General features: G+C 40.5%; 1 protein-coding gene across 1 annotated transcript in view; it reads left to right on the forward strand.

Annotated features, from left to right (window-relative positions):
* TMEM132C (transmembrane protein 132C) overlaps positions 1 to 26,160 on the forward strand; it is a 554,441-nt gene that overhangs the window by 308,763 nt on the left and 219,518 nt on the right. Inside the window, exon 3 of the mRNA XM_072600717.1 lies at positions 13,847 to 13,993. Within this exon, the coding sequence (XP_072456818.1) occupies positions 13,847 to 13,993 (147 nt within the window). The remainder of the gene's footprint in view (positions 1 to 13,846; positions 13,994 to 26,160) is intronic.

The raw sequence follows: 26,160 nt of genomic DNA on the forward strand, positions 1-26,160 counted from the left end.
GCTTTTTCCCTTGTAGAAAATAATAAGAGAGTTCTGTTCTCCACTAGAGTCCTAATCTAATGTCTTATCAGAGCATGGAGGTGATTGTAAGCTCTGGAAGACCTGCCAACACAACACAGGCTGTGATATGTCATACCATGATGAAAAGGCTCTAAGTATAGGCCTAGTGACCATTGATTTATTGTCCATGGACCAACCTAGCTAAGTATGACAGGTCTCATTACCAGATTGAATCCAGAGTGATATCTACTTCTAATCCAGTCAATTGGGAATACTAATCTACAAAAGACATAGAGGTTCCTTAGTTACTGGGGGGTAGGGGAGTATCCACAGTGACAAAATCACATATCTTTGAGATGTTGGAGGATTGAATTCAGAGGTTCATCACCAGCCTGGTGATGGTACTTTCTTTGGCTACATACATATATCAGGGAATGCTATGAACTCACCTATCAGACTCCTCACTCTTTGGATTTAGAATCTGAGGATATAAGTTCAAATCCCATCTCTACATTCAGAGACATCTTAGTGGTTTTTTGCCGTCACTTCAATCTTAATCAGGTCTTAGGAAAAAGAACTGACTTACTTTCTAGGGGAAAAGACAAACAAACAATCACACTGTGAAACTCATTAGAGATGGATAGTAGCTGCTCTTGTTAAGCTCAGCTTATGCTCATTCATAATAAAGTAACTGAGTGACTAGAAAGTTTGTGAGTTTAAAGGTATGTACAAAAGAGATTATCAAACCAGTTATTAAGGAGTCATGAAAGAGTTCTATGTTTCCTTCTCCTGCTGCTGCTCAGTCTGGCCTCAGACACTTAGTGTGTGACCCTGTTTGCCTCAATTTCTTCATCTGTAAAATGAGCTAGAGAAGGAAATGGCAAGTGATGCCAGTACTTTTGCCAAGAAAACCCCAAACCCAAACAGGGGCATGAAGAGTCAGACACAGAAGAAAAAGGAGTGAACACAAGTAACTAAGAGTGAGAAGACATGAGCAGGGTGGAATTTGTACCATCAAATGGGAAACCCATATAGATAAAATCAGGGATCCATCAAAGCATCAAAGAGGTTGAGATACCCTCCTGGCTAGTGATAAACAGTTGCGGTTCCCATGGTTAATTCAGGCAGCAGAGGTGGCTAAAATAATCTGGCCTTCAGCATTCAGTCTGGCCTTATTCCCTATTCATGCCATTTCAATGAATTGTGTACCTGCTCTGTCTCATGAAATACCTTCATGTTGGGGTTATTATGAAATTAAATTAGAATTGTGCCAATAGATGAGCTAAAATAGCTACAGGGAAGGTCATAAAATCTTTAGCATGTGTATATGCATAAATATACCGCAGTAATCTCAGGGCTGCAGATGGATGTAAGATATTGTCAGATAGCACTAGCAATTAGGCCGTGAAGGTTTGGGAATGTAAAACTGATTCTGACACATTTTACACCATCCTAAACCAGTTGCTATAGAATATGGATCTCTATAGCTTGTATTAGGGTCCCTGTTCTCAAACACTGGTACATGCATGAGAACAGGGAGGATTGAAAGGTTTGCCTTTCACAGCTGTGCCTTACCTTGTAACTGATTCATTGTTGTCCAATCCCTGTGAGCCTAAGTACCCAGGCAGCTTACAGCATGACCTACTCTACAAGACTTCTAAAATCCTTTACAGTCTGACCCCTTTCTACCTTACAATCTTGTCTTCTTACAATTTACTCCCTTCCGCATGCTATACGATGCAATTATATTAGCCTGCTTACTTGTGTGCACATGTACAGGAGTGTACTAGGCATTCTATACAGCTTGAACTGGTTCTCAATTGTTAAATTTTCAATGTGGGCATTTATACCTTGGAAATAAGTAATGCCACAGATCATGGTTAGATTTTTTTTGTTTTGTTGATTGTCTATGCTTAAAAAGATGATTGGCAAAATATTAATATGCCAAATGAAATTTAAAAGTGTGTCACGTATGTGTATTTTGTTCCAGAGTCAGTTATTAAACATTTGCCATCAAGCTCCTGCATGTGACCCTCCATTTCCCCACTCTATGCATTTGTACTGGTCATTCCCTATGTCTGACATGTTCTCCTTTCTCTTCCTTTCCTTCTAAACTCAACTTCTGCAGGCCTTTCTTGGTTCTCTCTCCAGCTGCTAGTACCTTCCCTCTAAGATTATTTTCCATTCACACTGTATCTACACTGACTCTACATAGTTATTTGCATACGGTTCTTCCCATGAGAATGTAAGTTCCCTGAAGGCAGATATTATTTGACTATTTTGGGGGATATCCCCAGTTCTTAGCCTAGTGCTTGGCACAAATTAAATGCTTCCTAAATCCCTGTTGACTTGTTGACTGAGTCAAGAAGTCCAGACATGGGGGGGAGGGAAAGGAGAAGCACACAATTTTGAGGGAGGTCTATAACAGCTGCCTCAACCACAAAATGTATTATTTCTCCATAGGTTTTGTCTTCTCCTATTAGAATATAAGCTCCTTGAGGACAAGAACTGTCTTTGCTGTTGTTTTGTATTCCCAGAGCAAAGCAGAGAGCTTGGAACATAGGATATGGAATAAGACATATTTTTGTATAATAATCTTTAAAAAACAGAGCTGGCTTAACATCAAGTCATATTGGAGACTTCATGGATCTTATATTTTTACATATATATATATATATATATATATGCTGTCTCCCCCATTAGAATGTAAGCCCTTGAGGGCAGGGACTATTTTTACTTTGTATTTGTTTTCTCAGCTCTTAGTATAGTGTCTCCTACTTAATAAGTGGTTGTTAAGTGTTTGTTGATTGATTGATGAGTCCCTGTTTCCCGGCATCCAAGAAAAATTTAAACCACCAGAAGGGAGCAACCAAAAGAGGTCAGTGTTTGTTAAGCCGAATTTGAGTGAAAAAGAAAATCACTTATCAAACTTTCTACACCTGAGCTACAGCTTAACTGTGATTTTCACAATAGGCCTGAGAGAGGGAGAAAGGGTTTGTTCCAGATGATTCAGTGGCTGCCATTCTTAGACTGTGTTAGAGGCAGAGAATTATGTTTGGGGAAAGAGGGTGAATCTCAAAAGCATGTGGACACACACAAATGGAGAATATAAATAAAATTCTAAAAAGAAATTGTAGTGATCAAGGGATCACACAGATGCCCCTTATCTTGGGAACCATTGCAAAACCTCTGGTTTTCATGTCCTCAAACTCATCCCTGAAGAATAAATGATTTCCAACCCCAAGAAGAGGACTACTTGGTAAGAAGAAAGGAAGGAAAGTAAGGAGAAAGGGAGGGAGGAAGGAGGGAAGGAAGGAAGGAAGGAAGGAAGGAAGGAAGGAAGGAAGGAAGGAAGGAAGGAAGGAAGGAAGGAAGGAAGGAAGGAAGGAAAGAAGGAAGGAAGGAAGGAACAGACCATTAAGTGCCTATTATGTCATGCCAGGCATTGTGCTAAGTGCTTTACAAATTTTCTCATGTGATCCTTGCCACAATCCTGGGAAGTAGATACTCTTATTGTCTCTATTTCACAGTTGAGCAAAATGAGGCAGACAGAGTTTAAGTGATATACCCAGGGTTACACAGTTAGTTAATGTCTGAGGCTGTGTTTGAATCTAGATCTTCCTGCCCCTGAGCCATCTACTTGTCTCCTAGGTGTCTTGTAAATGAATGAATGAATGAATGAATGAATGAATGAATGAATGAATGAATGAATGGACAAATTAACTAAATAGAAAGTTTTAAACATTTCCCATGTGCCAACCTCTGCGCTATGCATTGAGAATACAAAACAGCAAAAACAGCCCTTGTCCTCAAGGAGCTTATATTCTAATAGTGGAAGATAAGTAATGGTCAGCAAGAGATGCTTTGTTTGGAGAAGTTATGGAGGTAGAAAGTGGAGCCATAAGAAAGTAGGTTGACCTTTCTTTTCTAGGAATAAGAATAGATTTAGTTCAATGATGATTCTAAAACCATAAAGGTGATTAGGGGACTGAAAGTACATACTGTGGGTGGGCTTTTACACATGGTAGGTATGAAAGTGTAAAATGAATGAAGCAGAGGCCGTCCTAGCAAGAGGGTAGTGGAGGCTGGGGGCAGGAACAGATTTATGATCCTTATTCTGAAGGGAGGGCGAAATGGTGGTGTGTTATGCATTTATGTAGTATGGTCTACTTGTAAGGACAACACAATCATTTTTATTCATTGTAGATGGCATTATTTCCATCTTAATACCCTGAGCAACAATGGTCAGACATGTAAGATAGATAGAACAAGTATAATGGGGCCATAAATCTGTTTGGACTTTTAAGTCTAATGCTTTTGCTTTATGACAGCTCTTTGTAAGGTGGAGTTGGGGTGTAGGTTATCAGTGCAAAGGATTTAAAGTTTTGCTATCTCTTCTCAGAAACCCGACATTTAAAAATATGGAAGCTTGGCACCAATAAAATGGGGTTGTACATGTAGGGAGAAAGGCTAGACTATCTTCATTTCAATGGATTTTATGACAATCAATGGTTACTCTTATAGAGTAAAGGCAAGGCAAGAAGCTTTTATTAAGCACTTTCTGTGGGCCAGGTGTCCTGGGAACCCAAATACAAGGAGAAAGCAAGATAGTCCCTGGCTTTAAGGAGTTTATAGTGTAATGAGGGAAGACATCAGGTAAAGAGGAGCTGAAAAAGGATGGAAAGACAAGAGAAAGGAAATTACCCACAAAAGTGGAGGGGCAGGGTAGATATAGCCCAAAGAATAAGGAATAGAAGGAAATACTTTTGTCTGATGGAAAGGTCATCATAGATAAAATACTGGACTTGGAATCATAGACTCATACTTTGAGAACTAGAGATAGATTTCAAAGGCCAACCTCTTCATTTTACAGAAAAAGAAACTGAGGCCCAGGGAAGTTAAAAAACAACTTGCCCAAGGTCACGTAGGTAGTCATAATCAAAAGTGAGATTTGAACCCAGGTTCTCTGACTCCAGAGGCATCCCAAAAGGCTTTGGATTTGAATTCTGACTCCAATACTTATTAGCTGTATAATTGTGGGGAAGTAGCTAAATCTCCAGTCTGTTCATCTCTCAAATAAGTATGATGATTTGTGTACTACCTGTCTTATGTGATTATCATGATGAAAGTGCTGTGTAAATCTTAATTACTTATGGAAATGTCATTGTATTGTATTATAATAGGACAAGTATTGGTATTTGGGTCAGAAACCCTAAGTGAAAATCCCTTGGTAGCCACTTATTACGCTTGGGTAGGTTACATAATAAAATTCATTTCAACAAACCTTGATTAAGCCCCTATTAAATGCAAGGCACTATACTAGGCACTGGGGATACCAAAAAAGCAGGCTTTATGCAAAGGGCTTACACTCTACTTGACTAGTCTGGGTTTCATTTGTCCAGATGAGGGAATTGGACTCAGGACCCTCCATTTCAGCTTTCAATCTATGAACCAAATGCTTCAGGAGACTTTCCCTATAACCACAGGCTTTGAAGTGTATCCTCCATAGTCTCAGGAAGGTGTTTTAAGAGTTTATCTCTGATAAATAACTTCACCCAATCTATTTAAAAAGACAAAATGTACCCATAACAGATTTAATTCTATTATACCTGGAGTAGATTAAAATATTCATTTAAAAACAACAACAAAATTCTGCTCTTGGACGGAGAGGCCTCAGTGCATCCTCCTTCATGAAGTTCAACTTCTGGACATTTGGTAATTCTGCCCCATTTGGGAATACTCAAGCCCTGTCTGTAAGTCACATGATCATCTGCTTGCAATGAGTGAGCATTTATTAAATGCCTACTATATGCTATGCATTATGTTAAGCACTTTACAAATATTGCCCTACTTTTCATCTTCACAGCACCTTGGGAGATAGGTACTATTATCCCCATTTTGGAGAGCAAGAAATTGAGGTAGACAGAGATTCAGTGATTTGTCCAAGGTCACACTAGTGATCTAGTAAATATGTGAGGGTAGATTTGAATTCAGATCTTCTGACTCCAGGCTCAGTGCTCTGCATAGTGTGCCATCTAACTACCTCAGGGTGATATATTTGGCTGCGCCCTGTGATTAATAATTATCTAAAGGAGCCTCATCAGTTCTGAATCTGTCCACCCAGTCTTGCTCCTTAGGAACCTTCTCATGGATGTATGGTAGTTTCAGTGATGGATCCTGAATAACAGGATTATAGAAATAGATCTGAAATTATGTAGTCCAACCACTATTTTACAAATGAGGAAACTGAAACCTAGGAAACTTAAGCTAAGTGACCAAGCTCACTCATGTAGTGAGTGACAGTTGGATTTTAACTAGACTCTCTGACTATAAGGCAGCTCTATGGCACCGTAGTGCATGGAATGCTGAGCCTGGAGTCAGGAAGACTCCTCTTCATGAGTTCAAAACCAGCTTCAGACACCTACTAGCTATATGACCCTGGCCAAGTCACTTAACCCTGTTGGTCTCAGTTTCCTCATTTATAAAATTAGCTGGAAAAGGAAATGGCAAATCACTTCTAATATCTTACCTAAGAAAACCCCAAATGGGATCATGAAGAGTTGGACATTAATGAAACAGCTGAACAACAAATCTGACTGTAAATGTAATATATTTTTCATGGATGAGAAACTCAAGCTCAGTAAGTTTACAGGAAATAGCCACATTCACACATCCAATAAATGGCGGAGAGATGCATAGGTAGCAAAGTGCTTACCTTGGAGTCAAGAAGACCTGATTTCAAATCCTGGCTCGGATACAATCATTTTTTGGGTTTGCCAGTTCATTTAACCTTTTTCAGCCTCAATTTCTTCAACTATAAAATGGAAACAATAATATCACCTATCTCCCAGGGTCATTTTGAGGATAATATTAAGTAAAGAGTTTTACAAACCTTAGCCATAGGTTCCCAAAGTGGGTGATACCATCCCCTGGAGAGTGCTGGAATGATGGAAGGCATGGGGAAGGGGGAGCCACCATAGTAACCTCAGGCGAAATTGGGGGCACGTTGAATAAAAATAAGGGGGTGGTGGAAGTAAGAGGAAAGAAGAGAAGAAAATTTTGAAAAACCAATGGTACATGTTTCATCTGTTCTGTAACAGAATTAAAGTCATGTAGTGATTATATTATTTTCCAGATAAACACACAAAATGCAAGTTATAACCAATCAGTGGTCAAGTCCACCAACAGGTCTTAATAAGCAAGTGTTGGCAAGTGAGTGTGTTGTGCATTGTCAGGAAGTCCAGCATGCATGAGCAGATTAATATGTGAGTGTAATGACTTGTTTACAGTTATGGCTACATGATGCAATACTGTGTCATCAAAATTTCAATGCAGGAAAAAACCCACAAATTTACAATAAATTATTAAATTTAAGATCTGTCATTTTTTAAAAATACATTTCATTTTTTTTAAATGATGCAAATCTAATTTAAAGGGTTAAAGAAACTCAATATCTTGGAGGTTTGATGCTGAGTAATTTTTTTTTTTGAAAAGGAGGCAGTAGGTCACATAAGTTTGGGAACCTCTACCATAGGCTATATATAAATGCTAGCTACTAGCTATTTGGACCCTGGTTCTCTGATTTCAAACTCATCCCCCTTTCCACCATACCTAAAATGAAGACAAACTGACTGTTAGAGAACTAGTGAAGAGAACTTTGCATTTATTGTCTAATTTGAACCTTACAATTAGCCCTGTAAAGCTGGTGTTGTGGTTGCGGTTATCTCTGTTTTTGAGACAAAGAAGGTGAAGTTTTCAGTGTTTAAGTGACTTGCACATGTTTAAAAGGCAGGATTTTAATGCGGATCTCTCCTGACTCAGGGTCTAGAGTAGTCTCTTGATTATGAAGTAATCTGACTTCAAAATGAAAACAGATTAGGATGACTTTTGACCTACCATAACTATTTACTTAGAGAGGAACTCAAACCAACTTTTCCCAGGGTAATCTAGAGTTATGCAGCTGCTAGACCATTCTCCCCTTCGTTAACCAAAATCAGGAGACCTTAACCCCTTCTAAAAACAGGGAAACTGATGGAAGGGCACAAAAGGAAGCAGACGTTGCAAGGAAGCCCATAGCTAGAATTCTCCTAAGCCTAAAGGGGAACCCTGGGCTGCTGGAGCCCAAAGCTCATACTGAATATTGATTTATTTTAAAGACGTGAATCATCACTTGTGAAGCAGCAGAGTCAAGTCATCGTGGCAATGTGGCAGAAATGGCTTTTGCTTGTAAGTCGTGAAATGCTAAAAGAGAATAAATGTTTAACTATAAACATTTGTCCTGTGCAGGTGGAGAACATAGATTGTCTGTGTGTACACGGACATTATGCATCGTAGCATTATAAATAAGGAGGGACCCACCAGCTCTGGCACCTACCAACCTGGTTGGGCCAGAACAGTGATATTTGTTGGTTTGTATGAATGTATCACCATGAAGTTCAAAGCTTTCTCTACAGCATTCTTTGCTGATATTATATTCAGACAAGAAAGGGGGTGATGCCCACTGAATGCAAAGCTAGCTTTGGTGTCGGGGAGACCTGGACTTGTAGGCTTCCTGGCCTTGTGAACCTTGGTGAATTATTTAATCTCTTGGGGTCCCCAGCCAACATTCCAATACTATCTAAGTTTCAGAACCTATGAGGATTTCTCTTTCCAGAAACGTCACTCCACCATTAAAATCTTCCTCTCTGTCTCTATCTCTGGATCTCTGTTTTTCTTTCTATCACTAGGAAGCTTGTTGATGCTATGGATAGCACACTGGGCTATCCTATAATATTATAGGATAACTCAGGAAGTTTGTTGTTATTAAGTCATGTCTGACTTTTCGTGGCCCTGTGGATCATAACGGACCAATATGATCCACAGGGTATTTTTGTTTTATTTTGGTTGGTTGGTTTGGGTTTGGGTATTTTTGGCAAAGATACAGGAATGATTTTCCATTTCCTTCTCCAGTGAATTAAAGCAAACAAAGGTTAAGTGACACAGCTAGTAACTGTCTGAGGCCAGATGTGAACTAAGGTCTTTCTGACTCCAGGTCCAGTGTTCTAACCTACTGAGCCACTGAGGTGCGCCATAGTAGTCAGGAAGACCTGATTTTAAATCCAGCCTCAGACATTTACTAGCTCTGTGAGCCTGGGCATGTCACATAATCTCTGTCTGCTTAAGTTTCTTCAGCTGTATTTCCCCAGATTGTTGTGAAGATCCAATTAGATGAAATGGGATAATATTTGTAAAGCACTTAGATACACAGTAGGTTTAACACACCGTAGGTGCTTAATAACTGTGTTATTCTCTCTCTCTCTCTCTCTCTCTCTCTCTCTCTCTCTCTCTCTCTCTCTCTCTCTCTCTCTCTCTCTCTCTCTCTCTCTGCCTCTCTTTCCCTTCTCATTCTGGATTCATTCTCTATGCAGAAAGTTTTTAAATTCTCAGTCTACATATCCAACTTTCATCTCTGTTGTGAGCTTCAGGCCCCAAATGCCAGCTGTCTGCCTGTGTCTTTGTGTCTGTCATTGTCTCTGTCTCTCTGTCTTTTTCTCCCTCCCTCCCTCCCCCTCATGCAAACACATACACACATACACACACACACACACACACACACACAAAAGCCACCACAAAAATAATACAGAGAAAAATATTCATTGAATTGATCAACTACTATGGCCATAGTGCTGTGATAATCAGTGGGGATGGGGCTACAAAGAAGTATAAATCCATCTCCTTCCCCTCCACAAGAAGCTCATGATCTATTTGGAAAGACAAGATGAACCGAACAGATCCAACAGATGTCTGCAGGAATATACAGTGTGTTTTTGGTACATTATAAGCAGACTGATCCAGCTGAAGTGGGTGGTTTTTGTTGGATAGCCATAAGAAAGAAGGAAAGAATCAAGCATTTATTGAGCACCTACTGTGTACCAGCACAGTGCTAAGTGCTTTACAAATATCTCATGTGATCCTCACAACTCTGTAAAGTAGGTGCTACTATTATCACTACTTTATAGTTGAGGAAATTAAGGCAGACAGAGGCTGAATGACATGTCCAGGGTCACACAGCTAATAAGTGTCTTAGGCTAGAGCTGAATTCAAGTCTTACTGATTCCAGGTCCAGCATTCTATCTATTGTGCCAGGAGACCATTAAGAATAGTCTGAGGATCTTGAATTTCGTTCTTTGGCAGTGGAGAGCAATTAAGGTTTTTGGAAAAAAGGAATGATAACATGAAAATGACATTTTTAATACACTGTTCTATATCACAATGCCTGTTGCTTTTCACTTATTTCAATCATGTCTGATTCTCTGGGACCCCATTTGGGGTCTTCTTGGCAAAGATACTGGAGCAGTTTGCCATTTCCTTCTCCAGGTCATTTTACAGATAAGGAAACTGAGGCACAAAGGGTTAAGTGACTTGCCATGGGGCACACAGCTAGTGTCTGAGGCTAGATTTGAATTTAGGTCTTCCTGATTCAAGGCCCAGCTTTATCCATTATGCCACCTACCTGACCTTATCATGATTATTCTCAAGAAATTCTGTTTAGGATCAAAGTGTTATGAAAGAAATATATACATGCATTTGTGTCTTTTGCATACTCAATATTCTCACCAAAGCAGTCTACTTGCAATTCTTTGAACACCACAGTCAATCTTCTGCCTCAATGTCTTTGCCTCCCTCCCCCCGCATCTTGTATGTTCTCCCTCCTCACCCTAGCTCTTATATCTCCCTACCTTGATTCAGAGTTTAACTCAGGTCCCACCTCTTACCTTTCTTAATATCCTCCCCACAATTTCTTGGTATATATTTTATATTTAGTATATCAACCTCATCTCCCCGCCCCCCAGAGGGAGGACATTTTTGTTTTTGCCTTTGTACACTCACCACCTAGTCTTGGTGGGGCAGCTAGGTGGTACACTGGATAGAACACCAGTGCAGGAGTCAGGAGGACCTGAGTTCAAATCTCACCTCAGATACTTGACACTCACTAGCTATGTGACCTTGGGCAAGTCACTTAACCCCAATTGCCTCATCCTGGGTCATCTCCAGTTATCCTGATGAATATCTGGTCACTGGATTCAGATGGCTCTGGAGGAGAAGTGAGGCTGGTGACCTGCACAGCCCTCCCTCACTCAAAACAAAGTCAAGTACAAGTCATGTCGTTATTTCTCTAATGGCATGGTCTTCTTCAGCAACAAAGGATGAACACACCTAGTCTTGCTAAATAAATCCTTATTTAAAGGCTGAAATGTATTTCTTAGACTAGAAAGAATGCTAAGTATAAAGAACGAGACATGTAAATGCATTTACCCCTATATGGCATGGATATGACAGCAGCCAGGATTATGAAAGACAAGCCAAGAAGTGGCTGGAATTCATGGGAAATTTTCAAAAATATGTGTAAAGCTAAGATTTGATGGGCTGGCTTCAATTGGGTGGCATTTCTGCAGGTACGTGCAGCAGAGACAGGCATTGCTGTCCGTTATATCCCCTGTGATGGATGTAGCAGCTTATTCTTCTATTTTAGAACTGTCTGCTTCACCATGTTGGGAAGTAGCCACAACCACTCCCACCATTAGAACTTTCAACTACCGAGCACATTACGTTTCCACAATATAAGCCTGAGTGTTTATTTTGGAAACACGGAACCCACCATTCTCTCCCCAGTCCTAGTGCCAAGTTCATCCTTCCTCCATAGAACCAATTTTCCCTGGGAACATTACCCTCTCTGAATTACTTTTCCTTAATGTAGATATGAAAACCTAATAGTCTCATTAAACAGGAGTCTAAATGAGCACAATGGAGGTGTGACCTCGATCTTTTCATTCCACTTTAATAGCTCCTACTCCCAGCCCACATTGGGATAAGATGCTTGCCTCAGTCAACAAGAATCCTCCTATTAATCTGAACTGTGAGGCAGAAAGAACAATTTGTAGCTTCAGTGGAAAGTGAAGTCCTGACCAAAATCCAAATGGGACAAACCGCATTTCAAGGAAACACGGAACATTCCCTAAGGTGCTTTCTTCAGGCAAGGGAGCGAGGCAGACAGCATTTGGCTCAGTTGAGGGCAACACAGTATTTGGTACAAATACTTAGGTGAGGACGGGAATGTTAGTTTGGCTTTTGTTCCAAAGGCACGCAGGATTCGTCTTCCACGGTGGTTTAGTTTAATGAAGCATTTTAGCAGGGCCCTTGTGCTCCTGACTCACTTCAGCCTTCATTTCTCTAGCTTCCTTTAAGACTCATCTCAAATTCCACCTTGTGCAGGAGGCCATTCCCAGTCTTTCTAGCTATAAATGCCATACCCTTTCAGACTGCCTCCCATCTACTAAAACATGAATATGTCTACGTATACATACACACACATAGATATGTATTGTATATGCATGTGTGTGTACACACATATTATATACTATATTTCCTAATAGATATATAAATATATGCTCTATATTAAAAACTATACGTACTATATATAACATGTTAAAAAACTAGGTACAGAGTACATGTATATATATATATCTCTATATATGCGTATATATTTATATTTATGTGTATATACAGTATGTATATATGTATATATGTGTTGTGTATACATGTAGAAAATATACATATGTATACATATACAAAGTACGTGTGTGTGTGTGTGTGTGTGTATATTCTGTATCTAGTTTTTTACATCTTCATTTCCACATTAAAGTATAAACCCCTTGAGGGCAGACCCTGTCTTTCTGTGTCCTTAGCTCTTATCACAGGAGCTGGTACCTAGTGCTTAATAAATTCTTATAGACTGACTGACGTAAGTCAGAACTCTACTAAGCAGTCTTAGTTCCAATGAGGAATTTGCTTCAAAGAAAGCCATTGATGGGTTAGTGAGTTCCCCAGGTCTTTTCTTGAATCATGAGCATTCTAGAAAAGTTCATGTTTGTGACCTCAAGTGGGGAGTCTGGACAGGACTTGACCATCCTTTCTTCTGAATGTTGTGTACTTAACCGTCCTCAAATCATCAGCGTAGAAGGAATCCAGGGGCCACATAGTCCAGTCATCTCACCTTACAGAAAAGGAAATGGACACCATAGAAGAATGACAAAGCTGAGGTAAAGGGACATTTTCTTGTCTTGATATCTGAGGGCATTACCAAGAAAGAGATAGAGACATAAGAGACTTCGATTGATGGTGTCACCATTTGCCCTGTCCTGAGGCTCTAGTTTCCTTCTCCTCTCCCTCCCCAGCTTTCCTGGGGTTTGGGAGGGGATCAGACTCTTATCGGAGAGAACTGAAGCATTCTCTTTCTGATACTATGAAGAATGAACACTACATCCTGGCTCACTACCATCTCCATTCCTTGCCTTATTTTCCAACCATTTTGTCCCCTGAGTTCCTTGGCTCTAATAAGTGAGCCTTTACCTTACCTTGCAGGGGACAAGTCTTCCACTGTATCTCCCTATTTCTTCTCCATGCACCTATTCAAGTACCCTCTTCTCTCCCCACCACTCATCTCTCCCATACCTTTACCTTCTCCTCTTTATCTGTCTTCCCTCATTAGGACAGAAGCCCCCTGAAGGGATTACACTAGCTTGCTTGCTTGTACATGTACCCCAGCTCTTGGCAAGTCATGTCAGCTCACTCAGCCTCAGTTTTCTCATCTGTAAAGTAGAAATAACAGTGGCATCTGCCTTAGAAAGATCACATGTAAAACCCTTTCAAACTTTAAAGTGGTATACAAATAAATCCTAGCCATCTTCAGATTCTGAAGGAAAAAATAGTTTTGACCATTGGACAATGGAGCTTGGGTGCCTAGAGTAGAAAGACCAAGTTGCTGGATGAGCCATTAATACCCATTTTACAATCTCTGACACCACAGGGCCAAGGTGAAGAAAGGTGTGAACATTCTTAGCATCAAGACAAATGAGCCTCGGCAATGGGATGTCAAGCAGGAGATGGGAAATGGTGGGAAACACTCAACCACCATGGTGATCTGCCAACGGATAGTTTCCAGTTCCAGGAACAGGTAAGAAATGGTGGAAGTCATTGTTATTGGAGCAGGGTAGGGGACAAGAATCCTGTGGTTCATTTAGAATGAGGTTCTTTAAATGCCCACTCCTACCATGACCTTCTTTGGTTCTTTACTGATGGGGTGAAAGAAGACTCCAATATATACCTCCCCTTAAGATGATACTAACCCCTAAGGCTCCTCCTTCCAAAAAAAAAGATACTTTCTTGTCTTGGAACATTTTCTTCAGTAAAACAAGCTAGGGCAATTAGGTATTGTACTGGAATTAGGAAGCCTTGAGTTTTGATCTTACTTCAGACACATAATGGCATGGTGACCTTCAGCAAATCACTTAATTTCTCTGTGCCTCAGTTCCCTCATCTTTAAAATCAAAGGGTAGAGTACTTGCCCTCAAAGCCTCCTTCTAACAATAAATCTGTGTTTCTCTAGGATGGGATGTTGACTATGGTTGAAAGGGGGTTATTATAGGGGTATGGCTCAGAGCTAGAAGCCTGAAATATTTGAGGTCATGTCCCTGTGCCAGTCCTAGTATGAAAGGAGGCAGGGGTCAATCTACCTCACCTCAATTAAGGTATTACAGGTCATAGGATCATAGATTTAAAGCTAGAAAGGATCTTCAAAGTCATTCAGCCCAGCTCACTCATTTTATAGATAAGAAGAAAAAAAACAAGGCCTTAAGTTAAGTAATTTGACCAAGGTCACATAGCTAGTAAGTGGCAGAGCTGGGATTTGAACCCAGGTTCTTTGACTCCAAATCTAGTGTTGTTTCCATTGTACAATGCTACCTCCCAGCAACCTTGTTGCTACTGTTAGCAGCTATGACAGCTACCCTAACTCCAAACATTTTCTTTAGGGGAACCCTAGGATGTGAACCTTCATGGCCCAGAAACACTTGCCATAACAAGAAACCCAATATTCTCAGCACATTACACTCATTTATTCTGATGATTCCATCCTCTGCTCTAAGAGGCTTGACTTAGAACTTCTATTAACCACTGCTTAGCAGAGCTATTAAACTCACAGCCTGAAAATCTGGAGGCACTTATGGTAACTACAGGACCATCTGGTGATCTATAACAGGGCAGCTTAGTTTCTGATAATAAAACCGGTTGGCTTAGGCTTCAGAAGGAGGAGGCAGTATTAAGAATGTTTCATCTCATTTGCAGAGATTTTTTTCTTCCTGATGCTCCATGTTTGCAAAGCATACTTTGACCCAATTGCCCTGTGAATATGTCATAACTCATTTGTTTTCCTAAATCACAAGCAACCCCTTCTACAAGAAAAAAAAAAGGGGGAAAAAAAGGTCTTGAATCCTTAGGCAAAGTTCTAAACGGATCTGCGACCTTGTTGATGTGGGTAAACCATGGATTGGAGCAGATTGAAGTCCATGCCTCCCTTCTTATTCTATGTAGCTCTTATCCAACTTCCTGCGAATGGGCAGGGCACCAAAGGTGTTGGGAGCCTTCCTCGTAACATTACATGGGTACCAACGAAATATACATTTGTGACTGAGTTATCCCTCAATCTGGCTGTATAACCAGCTTATGGTAGAGAAAGGATGGGATCAAGTAACTGAGGAAACTAGGACATTGTGCATATAAGTTTGTGTTTCAAAGTGACCATGAAAAAGACCATACTCTATCGAGCACACACACACCTTAATATAGTGCCCTTCACCCAAAGCTTACGCTAATTCTGAAATGATGTCATTTTATGTTATTCAGCTGTTTCAGTCGCATCTGACTCTCCAAACTCGAGGCAAAGATCCTCAAGTGGTTTGCCATTTTCTTCTCCAGCTCCTTTTACAGATAAGGAAACTGAGGCAAACAGGGTGAAGTGACTTGCCCAGGGTCACGTAGCTACTAAGTGTCTGAGACCAGATTTGAACTCAGGTCTTCCTGACTCCAGTCTTAGTACTCTATCTACTGTGCCTTCTAACTGCACTTTTATTTGGTACGTATCTTATCTGTGTATATGTTATTTTTCCTCAGCAGACTATAAATTCATTAAAAACTGGGATAGTCTCATTTTTGCCTTTGAATCCCATCCCCCAACCCACTTCCCGACACATACCAGGTGTTTATTAAATGCTTGTTGAAGGAATGGGTGAGTTTAGATATGTAAGAGATCTTAGAAATTGTTTAGCTCCACCCTGGCAGTTTTATAGAGGAAGGCCCTGAAGACCTGGTGTTAAGCTCTCTACCCAAGATCGTACAGATCTTGCCACCAAGTGGCAGAGCTGGAATTGGAACCCACGTCTTCTGGTTCTAGGACCAAATCCCAGAATCACAGATTCATGGCAACACAGAATTTGGGGTTTGAAATCAGCTGCTCCAACCCCCTTGTATTACAAATAAGTGAACTGAGTCCCAGAGAAGAGCCCAAAGTTACTGAGTGACTAAACAAAGACTTCAAATTGGGTCTTTTGACTATAAATCTGGTCAAAGGGCTGTACTTGAGGTCCTGGTGAGCCACATGTGGCCTCTAGGCCACAGGTTCCCCACCCCTGCACTAAACCATGTTTTTTTATACGAAAAAGAAGCCAGCTGTAAACCATAGCTTTTTATTAAAAAGCAAAAACATCTGGTATCCTGACCAGCTTACTGATTCAATCCAGCAGAAGTAGATAACCATTGCATGACATAGAATTTTCACAGTTTTGCAGGGAGGGAAGGCATAATGGAAAGGAAATGAATGGCTGAGATTGCTTTAAAAAAAAATAAAAACCACCTTGAAAGACAAATGAGGTTCGAAAAGTAAGTTGTAAGCAAGGCTGCCTGTAGTTATATCCATGGACTACACCAGTCAGGTTATCAAAACCCCAATTAAATCTCCTTAATCCAATTTGCATAAAGTCTAATTAACCCACAAAAATTTTAGCCTGATTATGCAAATAAAAGTAAATGTGTTAATTAACGAAGATTGAATTTGTGTATGTAAATAGTCCTTCCTTTTGGGTAGTAGGGCAGGATTGAGAGGGAGAGAAAATGAAGGATTTCAAGGAGCAGACCCTGAAGTATTCCATGGGTGATTTCAGTCATGTCAATGTGAGGTTGTGACAGAGTGGGTCCTGAGCAAGCCTGCTGAAGGGGATTTCCCTGCGGCTCTTTCCTTTCAGTGCAGAAGTCACGGATGCCATTACATTAATCAAGTCTGCCAAAGATTCATAGTCCTTAATGTCGAAATCATTACGTGATTCTCTTTGTCTGCTCAGAAGAGATTAATACCCAAGTTCGATGTTATTGGCAGTGGGGGATGGGGAGGTTTTGGGGACCCTGTGTCAGATCTGAAGATGGTAAGACTCTCTTAGAGACTTTGATGATTGGCATTAATGGTCTCAATGATCAAGGCATTTCATGTTCTATGAACTAGAATGTGGGCCTCAGCCCAGCACACTCTCGCCAGTGAGTTATAGATCCACCAGTATGAGCATCTTAAGATGATAGCTTGAAAGCTGATAGATTTAGATGATACAGTCTGGGGGTTCTTAACCTGGGGTCCATAATCCAATGGTGAACTTCAGGGGAATCTTAGATGAATTTTGTGAACTTGGATGGGGGAAAAGTTACATCTTTATTTTCATTCATCTCTAAATGAAATTTTGCCTTTCTTTCAATTATTTAACAGTCAATAGCCTATAAATACCTATTAAATACTTACTATGTCCAGACACTGTTAAGTGCTAGATGGACAAGAAAAAGAAAACTAGTCCCTACCCTCTAGGAGGTTATAGTCTAATGAGGGGAAAAAGGAAGTTATAAAATAGGGAGAGGGAAGGGCACCAGAGGGTGCCTGGCATGGGGGCAGGATGTTTGAGGATTCAAAACCTAGCAGAGCAGCTGATGCCAAAAATGAAGAGTTTGAAATTTACAAATTTTAAAACATGATTCATTTAAAAAGGATGGGTTCCTTCTCAAATTGTGAAGAGAAAATATTTGTAAAGAGCTTAGCACAGTGCCTGGCACAGAGTAGGTATTGGATAAATGCTCCTTCTTTCTCTCCTTTTCTCCTTTTTTCTATCTCTTTTTTCCCTCCTACAGTAAATAAACAGCATGGGGAATAAAATAGTCCAGATGACAGACAGAAGAACAGAACACGGGAAAGATGTGTAGCACTCTAGTCATTGAGGGATGAGGTAGAGACCAAAAGACCACGCCATGAGAGAAATGATGACATGACTTGCACTTGACTTTGTTTTGAGTGAGGGAGAGCAGTGCAGGTCACCAGCCTCACTTCTCCTCCAGATCCATCTGAATCCAGTGACCAGATATTTATCAGGATGACTGGAGATGATCCAGGATGCACTCAGAGATGTTGGGCCCTTTAGGTCAAGGTCTTTGCACAGCCCTCCCTCACTCAAAAACAAAATCAGGTGCAAGTCATGTCATCATTTCTCTGATGGCGTGGTCTTCTTTGGCAATGAAGGATGAACACAACAGAGGCCAGAAATGGTTTAGGAAAACAAACAAAATTCATGACCACGATGAATGGTCCAGGAGACTAAAGCTTCAGTTATTAGAATAGGCTTCTAGGTTATCTAAATGTGGAAGCCAATAAAGGACGACCAGGAACTTCCTACACTTCATGGGTACCATGTTGTTGTATACCACAGATACTCCAATGCCCCCCCCTTCCAGATGTGTCTCCTTGTAGAAACTAAAGGGGTTGTGTCTATCTGAACGAAAACTGTAACATTGCTGCATATACCACTGTTAAGTAAACTTCTTTTGGTTGAAAACTAAAAAAAAATTAAATTTAAAAAGGGAATTCTGAGAAGGAACCCATAGATTTTACTAGCCTTCCAAAGGAGTTCAAGTGACCCAGGTTAAGACCATTTAGACTAAACTCCCTCATTTTACAGTTGAAGAAACTGAAACCCAGAGGGGTAAAGTTGTGTGTGTTCCTGATAAGGGACAAATCTGGAATGTAACTAGAAGAAAATCCCCCCTCCCCCACTACATAAAGAATGGAAGTTCCATGGGGCCGCAAACTATTTGTTATTTGTCTTTGTAGTCCAGTGGAAAGACCTCTGCAATTAGGGTCAGGGTAGCCCTGGCTTTGCTTGAATCCTGCTCCTGACTGGAATCTGTGTGACCTTGGGCAAGTCCCTTTTTCTTCCTGAGATTTATTTTCTTCATTTCCAAAATGGTGAAAGAAATAGATGGGTACAAATATTTATCAAGTGCCTACTATGTGCCAGGCACTGTGCTAAATCTCATTTGATCTTGACAACAACCTGGGGGACAGGTGCTATTATTATCTCTATTTTACAGTTGAGGAAACTGAGGCAGACAAAGATTGAGTGACTGAGTAAATGCTTGAAGCTGGATTTAAATTCAGGTCTTCCTAAGTCCAAGCCCAGAGATCTATCTATGATACTATGTAGCTGGTATAATTCCCAATGTACAGATCTAATGAGAATTCCTGACGCCTACTATAATATCTGGCATGCAGTAGGCACTTAATAAATCCTTGTTGAATTAGACTGAAATGCTGAGAACCATTCCTAACTTCTAGGTAGCTCCATGACACAGTGAATAGAGAGAACAATTTGGGGTCAGGAAGATATAAGTATGAATCCAGCCTCACGCATGTACTAGCTGTGTGACTGTTTTGTGCCTCAGTTTCTTTTTCCTAAAAAATGGGGACCATAATATCACCTTCCTCCCAGGGTTGTTGTGCAGATCAAATGAGATAGCATATATGAAGTGTTTTGCAAACCTTAAGGAGTTATATAAACGAAAGTACTACTACTACTACTACTACTACTACTACTACTACTACTACTACTACTACTACGACTACTACTACTACTACGACTACTACTACTACTACTCTACTCTTTCTCAACCACCTCCATCATAAATCTCATTATTTCAGACTACTCGTAATTCTAAGTTAAAATCCTAGATAAGGTGAGAGGCTATATGGTTTAGTGCATGACATGCTTGTTTTGGAATCATGGAAACCTGAGTTTAAAACCTACCAGATATTTGCTAGATGTGTGAGCATGGGCAAGTTACTTAATCTTTCTCAGTCTCAGTTTCCTCATTTGTTAAATAGGGATAATTATACCTGTAGTATCTGCCTAGCATGGTTGTTGGGAGATACAAATGAGGTAATATATGTAAGGTGCTTTGCCAACTTTAAAACTAATCCATCAAACAATGAGTAATCACTTATGGAGCTTATATTCCATTAGAGGGAAATGGGAGGGAGAATATTAAGAACTAAGGGGTCCAGGAAAGGTTTCATGTAGGACATATTCTTGATCTGAGTCTGGAAGCCAGTTAGGGATTCAAAGAGCCTGAGACAAGGAAGGAGAATAGTCCATACACGGTGGATATTCCATGCACCTCCTTAAAAGGACATGGAATGAAATGTACAGGAGAGCTCAACTAAATGGTTTTGACTAGAACATAGAGTGTGATTGAAAAATAACTTAAAATCACCTTGGAAAGATAAGTTGAAACAGGATTGCAAAGGGTTTTAAGTGCCAAGCAGAGGAGTATATTGCGGTTTTTTTGTTTTGGGTTTTTTGTTTTGGTTTTGGTTTTTTTTTTTTTTTTTTGGTTTTTATCTTGGAGGTAATAGGGAGTCACTGAATCTTCTTGAAGAGAAGAGTGGCACAGTCAGATCTGTGCTTTAAGGATTATAATTCATATTCCCAAAGGACTCGATACAAAATACCATCTGCATCCAGAAAAAGAACTATGGAATCAGAACACAGAATGAAGCAGACTATTTTCTCTTGTGTTGTGTTTTGTTTTGGTTTGGTTTTTCTCATGATTTCTCCCATTCATTTTAATTCTACACAACATAACTAATGTGAAAATGTGTTTAATAAAAATGTATGTGTAGAACCCATTTAAGACTGCATGCCATCTTGGGGAAGGAAGGGGAGAAAATCTAAAACTTACGGAAGTGATTGTTGAAAACTGAAAACAAATAAATTAATTAAATTTTTAAAGATGGTTTTAAAAAAGGATTATAATTCAATAGCCATGCAGAGGTTATATTAGAGAGGACAATGCCCATTAGGCTATTGCAATAGTCCAGGTGAAAGTGTGAGGTTTTAAATTTGAACAACAGCCATGGGACTGAAAAGAAAAGAACAGATATGAGAGATATTTTAGACATACAACTGGCAGATTTTGTCAACTGATTGGAGAAAAGGGATGAATGAGAAGGAAAAGTTGAACACCCAGATTGCAAAGCTGGGTGACTAGAAAGATGTTGCAAGAAACAGAGAAGTTAGGGAGAAGGCTGGGTTTTGGAAAAATATCCATGAGTTCCATTTTGGATGGTTCTTATAGGATAAGACATTAAAAGAGTGAAGAGGAGTGAATATGTAGATCTGTATAACTATAATTGAACTCTTGGGAACCAGTGGGATTACCAAGATAGAGTTTGTAGAGAGAAGAACCCTCTTAGGTCCCAGGACAGAGTCCCAATCTTCCCTCATGTAGTGAGGGTAGGACATGAGGCTTGGGGGATGGGATATGCATGTTTTCAACAAAGGAGACTGAGAGGGAAAGAATTATCATATAGGAAGGAGAACCAGGAAATGGCAATGGTGATGACAGAGTGGAGAAAGACTATCCAAGAAAAGGGTTGCTGGTAATTGAGATAGAGAAATCTCAGTAAACTGGTGCCATTGGAAAGCCACATTGCAGTGGAGAGAACGAGTGTACACAATCGTTGGGGGTTTTGTTAGATTTTTGTTTGTTTTTCTCTACGAGCTTAACTGTGAAAGAAAGACTGAAATTTAGGAAACCAGCTTATGGTAATAACAGGGTCAAGTGAAGTTTGTTTTGTCTTGTTTCAAGGATGAGAGAAACTAGGTACATTTATAATCGGGGAAGGAGTCTCTTTTTTTCCCTCTTTCTTTCTGCCTTCCTCATTGCTAAGGGAGGAGAGGAAACTCAACACCTCCTCAAGAGTCCACTTCAAGCCCTAGGAAAAACTGGCAACCTCACATCTTGTTAGATCTGTACAAGAGGTAACCATACAAGGTAGCAACAGATCATGCCTTCTTGGTCAGTGCTGGGTACTGTGACCACCTTGACCAAAAAGGGGGAATGTATTAGTACCCCTGACACTGGATGGCCATTCTTACTCTAAGTCTATGTTACTCTGATCCTATGAAAATAAACTAACCTAAATAGTGACTCAGATGACTGGACTTACATAAAGTAGGGCAGATGAATGAGGAAGATACATCCATTTCCTCTCAAATTACCTGTGGTGGGCAACTCTCTACTCTGTTTCTATTTAGGACAACTTTGTTTTGTATTAGAGAAAGTAGAGAGTATGCACTGAGTAAGAAACTGGTCAAATCCAGGTAAAGATGCCCCATGATAGGCTGGGTATGTGTCATCCATTGGGATAAATTTCAGAATGCAGTTATGATGTGGTGCCTTCATTATCCTCAACTCCTTTTCCTACTCTAACTGCCAGGTCTCCTGGAAGGTAGGTGGCACAGTTCATAGAATGCTGGACTTGAAGTCAGAAAAATATCAGTTCAAATCCTGCTTCAGACAGTTACTTGTGTGTGTTTATCCCTCATTGCCAAAGAAGACCATGCCATCAGAGAGATAGTGACATGACTTACACTTGACTTTTTTGAGTGAGGGAGGGCTGAGACAATTACTAGTTGTGTGGGCAAGTCACTGAACCTCTTGTCTGTCTCAATTTCTTCACCTGTAAAATGAGGATGGAGGATGATAATAGTACCTATATCCCAGGGTTGTTGTAAGGATAAAAAATGAGATGATATTTGTAAAATACTTCGTAAAATTTAAAACATTATGTAAATGCTAGTTTTTATTACTATTATTATCCTGACTTGAAGGCCATTACACTATCCGCCATGACCTACTGCTCTCTTCTAATATCTATTTCTTTCTAGTATCTAATGAGGGATCTTTCACAGAGTAGATAAACATTTACATCAATTCAATACATTCAGTAAACATTCATTAAATGTCTACCATGGTTTCAGCATGGTGCCAAGCCCTGGGGATACAAAGAAGAGGAAAAAAAGACGTTCCTGCCCTCTAGGAACTTGTAATGTAATGGGAGAAGACAACACCAAAAGAAGCTAAGTTAAAACCAAGCAGAACTTGATGGAAAGTGGAATGAATTCAAATCCTGCCTTCAGCAAAGGAAGACTTTGGGAAAAGTTAGCTGCTCCACCCTCCAGCCTCCAATCAAAGAGGAGAGGAGGCTAAGAGAGAGGTAGGAAGATGTTGAGTATCCAAGGCTTGATTTAAAGCAGCCTTATAATGAGATTAGAAGCAATCATCTGAGGCTAGGAGGGGCATCTTGTTCCATGGAGTTGAAACCCAGCAGAGCTGCTGTTGGAAAGTGGATCGAGGTGTTCTTCAGGAACCAGCCTCTGGGGTATCCATGAGAGAGGTTGTGTGTACTGTGAATGAAAACATCAGATCAGATAATACATGCAAAGCCCTTCCCAAACTTCTCTATATAAATGAGAGCTCTTATTATTGTTAACTAAGGAACTGTTAATGAGTGAAGTCCTTTTGGGTGGGTAGATGGATGAATGGATGGATGGATGGATGGATAGATGGATGAATGGATGGATAGATGGAAGAATGGAACACTTTTGAAAGTCATTTGGAAATATGAATACAAGCAAGCTAGGTAGCTCCTGCCTTCAAAGATTTTATTTTTTCATAGAAGACAGCCCATATAGGGGAGTAGGGACACTCCTATATACGACTCTAATAAACTGTAGTCTTCCTTGATCAATCTTTACCCACAGGAGGGAAGAAGAGGGAAGTCACTGGGATAGTGCTTGGAGTCATGCTATCTAATTCCTCTTTGTCAGGAATACGAGGGCTCCTGGAGCTAGATGTTAAAAGATAGGTGAGAGAGGAGGACGGAGGAAGGGAGGAATCAGATTAGAAGGGAAGGTATGTGCAGTGTGCTGCTTATCACAGAGATGGCTGGGAGGTGGTGTGGTGAGCCTGAGGTCAGGGAAAACATGACAAATACCCATCAGTCAAGTCCCTGGGGTCCCAGGAGAGTAAAGGTGAAAAATGGAGTAGGATCAATAGGACATAGAGACGGCAGAGAGGTGATTAACTAGTGGAGATGGGTGCAGTAGCAAGAAATGTTTATTTAGAGGCAGAGAATCTGGGTTCACATCTTGGTCCTGCCATGTAACAGCTGTGTGACCTTAGGCAAATCGTAGCCTCTCTGAGCCCCCTTTCCCATCTGTATAGTGAGATAATCCTCTAAGATTCCTTTGGCTCTATACAAATCCTTGTTTATGAACGCTTTAAGTTTGGAGTTTTTTGTTCTTCTTTCTGTTTTCTTAAAACAGTTCCTACTTGTAATGCTTTTATAACCTGGAGACATTGTAATATCCATTCCTCATATTTATACTTACCTAGATGCTGGGCATCTACGTGGTACAATGGATAGAGCACCAAACCTGGAATCAGGCATCTCCGAGTTCAAATTCAGCCTCAGTAGTTATGTGACCCTGGGCAAGTCATTTAAGCCTATTTGCCTCAATTTCCTCATCTGTCAAATGAGCTGGAGCAGGAAATGGCACACCACTTTAGTATCTCTGCCAAGAAAACCCCAAATAAGAATGAGACAGTACTGAAATCACTGAACAACAGCAAAGATTCTGTTACCTGGGTGTTTAAAAGGGGCCCTGTTTGTGATGGTGCTTGGTACCCAGATCTCCTTTGAAGAGGTGGAAAGGGATGAATTTCTTTCACTGGTCTCAGAATGTCTTGCATTCCAGTACATTCCTCATTCCCTCCAGGATCAACTTAAAACTCCTTATTTGACATTTGAAGATGACCTCCAGACACTCTGGTCCTGCTATACTGGCCTCCTTCCTGTTCCTGACATGCACTGACTGCCCCTTCCTTATGCTCCTTCCCCACTTCTGAACCATGTCCCATCTCAGTCTCCCAAAAGAATTCTGCTTCCTTAGAGATCCAGCTTAACCACAACCTTCTGTAAGGGATTTTCCTCTGTTTCCCTGATTGTTAGTGATTGTTTAGTATGGACTATTTAATTGATATAGAGAAACCCTTGAAAGAGGAAACTCCCTTTACTATTGTAGGTTGGCACCTTATGTGAAATGTATATTCTTAGAGACTAGTCCAGATCACTGAGAAGATAAGTGACATGCCCAGGATGACACAGACAGTATGTGTTAGAGAGCCAGGACTTGAACCTAGGTCTTTTTAGCTCTGAAGGCAACTCTCTATCCATTTTGCTACAGTTGCCTGAACTGGAAAAAAGAAAAGATGAAAAGATGGATAGGGAAAGGAAGGGAAGGGAATGGAAGGGAAGGGAAGGGAAGAGAAGTCTGTGAATATGTTTGTTCCTCTTTGTAAATGATCACTGGGTAGGAAAAACTGATGAACTAATGAACTGTTCTGCAAGCTAAGGGACCCTGGCTTTACCACCTCCTGGAATTGCATCCTTTGTACACAGTGTCTAGATTAGGGATGGAGGGCTTGTTAGGAAAACTGTCAGACAGAAAAGCTGCTTAGATGTCACACTTGATCCCCATGGCCCTAAACCTTGGAGAGGCCTGTGGGCTTATGGTCCTGCAACCATCTGTCTGATAAGCCCCTCAAACCCAGAAACACAGTTTGCACCTGGTATGCATGTAGCCCGGATGGTGTCACATTTAATATTTGGTCCCTCAGATTAATTTTTCAACAGAATGAGCATCTCAACAGTCATGCAAAATGAGCTAACAACATAGAGGATTGTACTTTATATTAACAGGATGTAAGACAAACATAACAATTAGCATTCTGCCCAGATCCTTCCTCCATCAGTGCCGTATGACTATAAGTGATTCAGGCATGAAACAAAATGCCCCTGTGGCTGCAGGAAGGGAAGCAAAGTATGCGAACAGCATGTGTTAAACATGGACACACTTTGTAGTTCTTCCAGCCTGTGTGGCTCGAGGAACTTCCTCTACTTTCCCCTCTGTCTTCCTTCTTTCAATTCCCAGTGTTCCCCCTCCTGCCCCAAACCTGGCATTCCCTCCATTCTGCAGGCAGGGATTAATTAAGAAAGAATGTCATGAAGGTTGCTTTGCCCAGAATAGTGAAGTGTAGAAACTGCTGCTGCTCCCTTCTGCCCCCACCCTCTCCCTA

Source organism: Notamacropus eugenii, chromosome 4 (genome assembly GCF_028372415.1).
Source record: "Notamacropus eugenii isolate mMacEug1 chromosome 4, mMacEug1.pri_v2, whole genome shotgun sequence".
In the NCBI taxonomy this organism is placed as follows: domain Eukaryota; kingdom Metazoa; phylum Chordata; class Mammalia; order Diprotodontia; family Macropodidae; genus Notamacropus; species Notamacropus eugenii.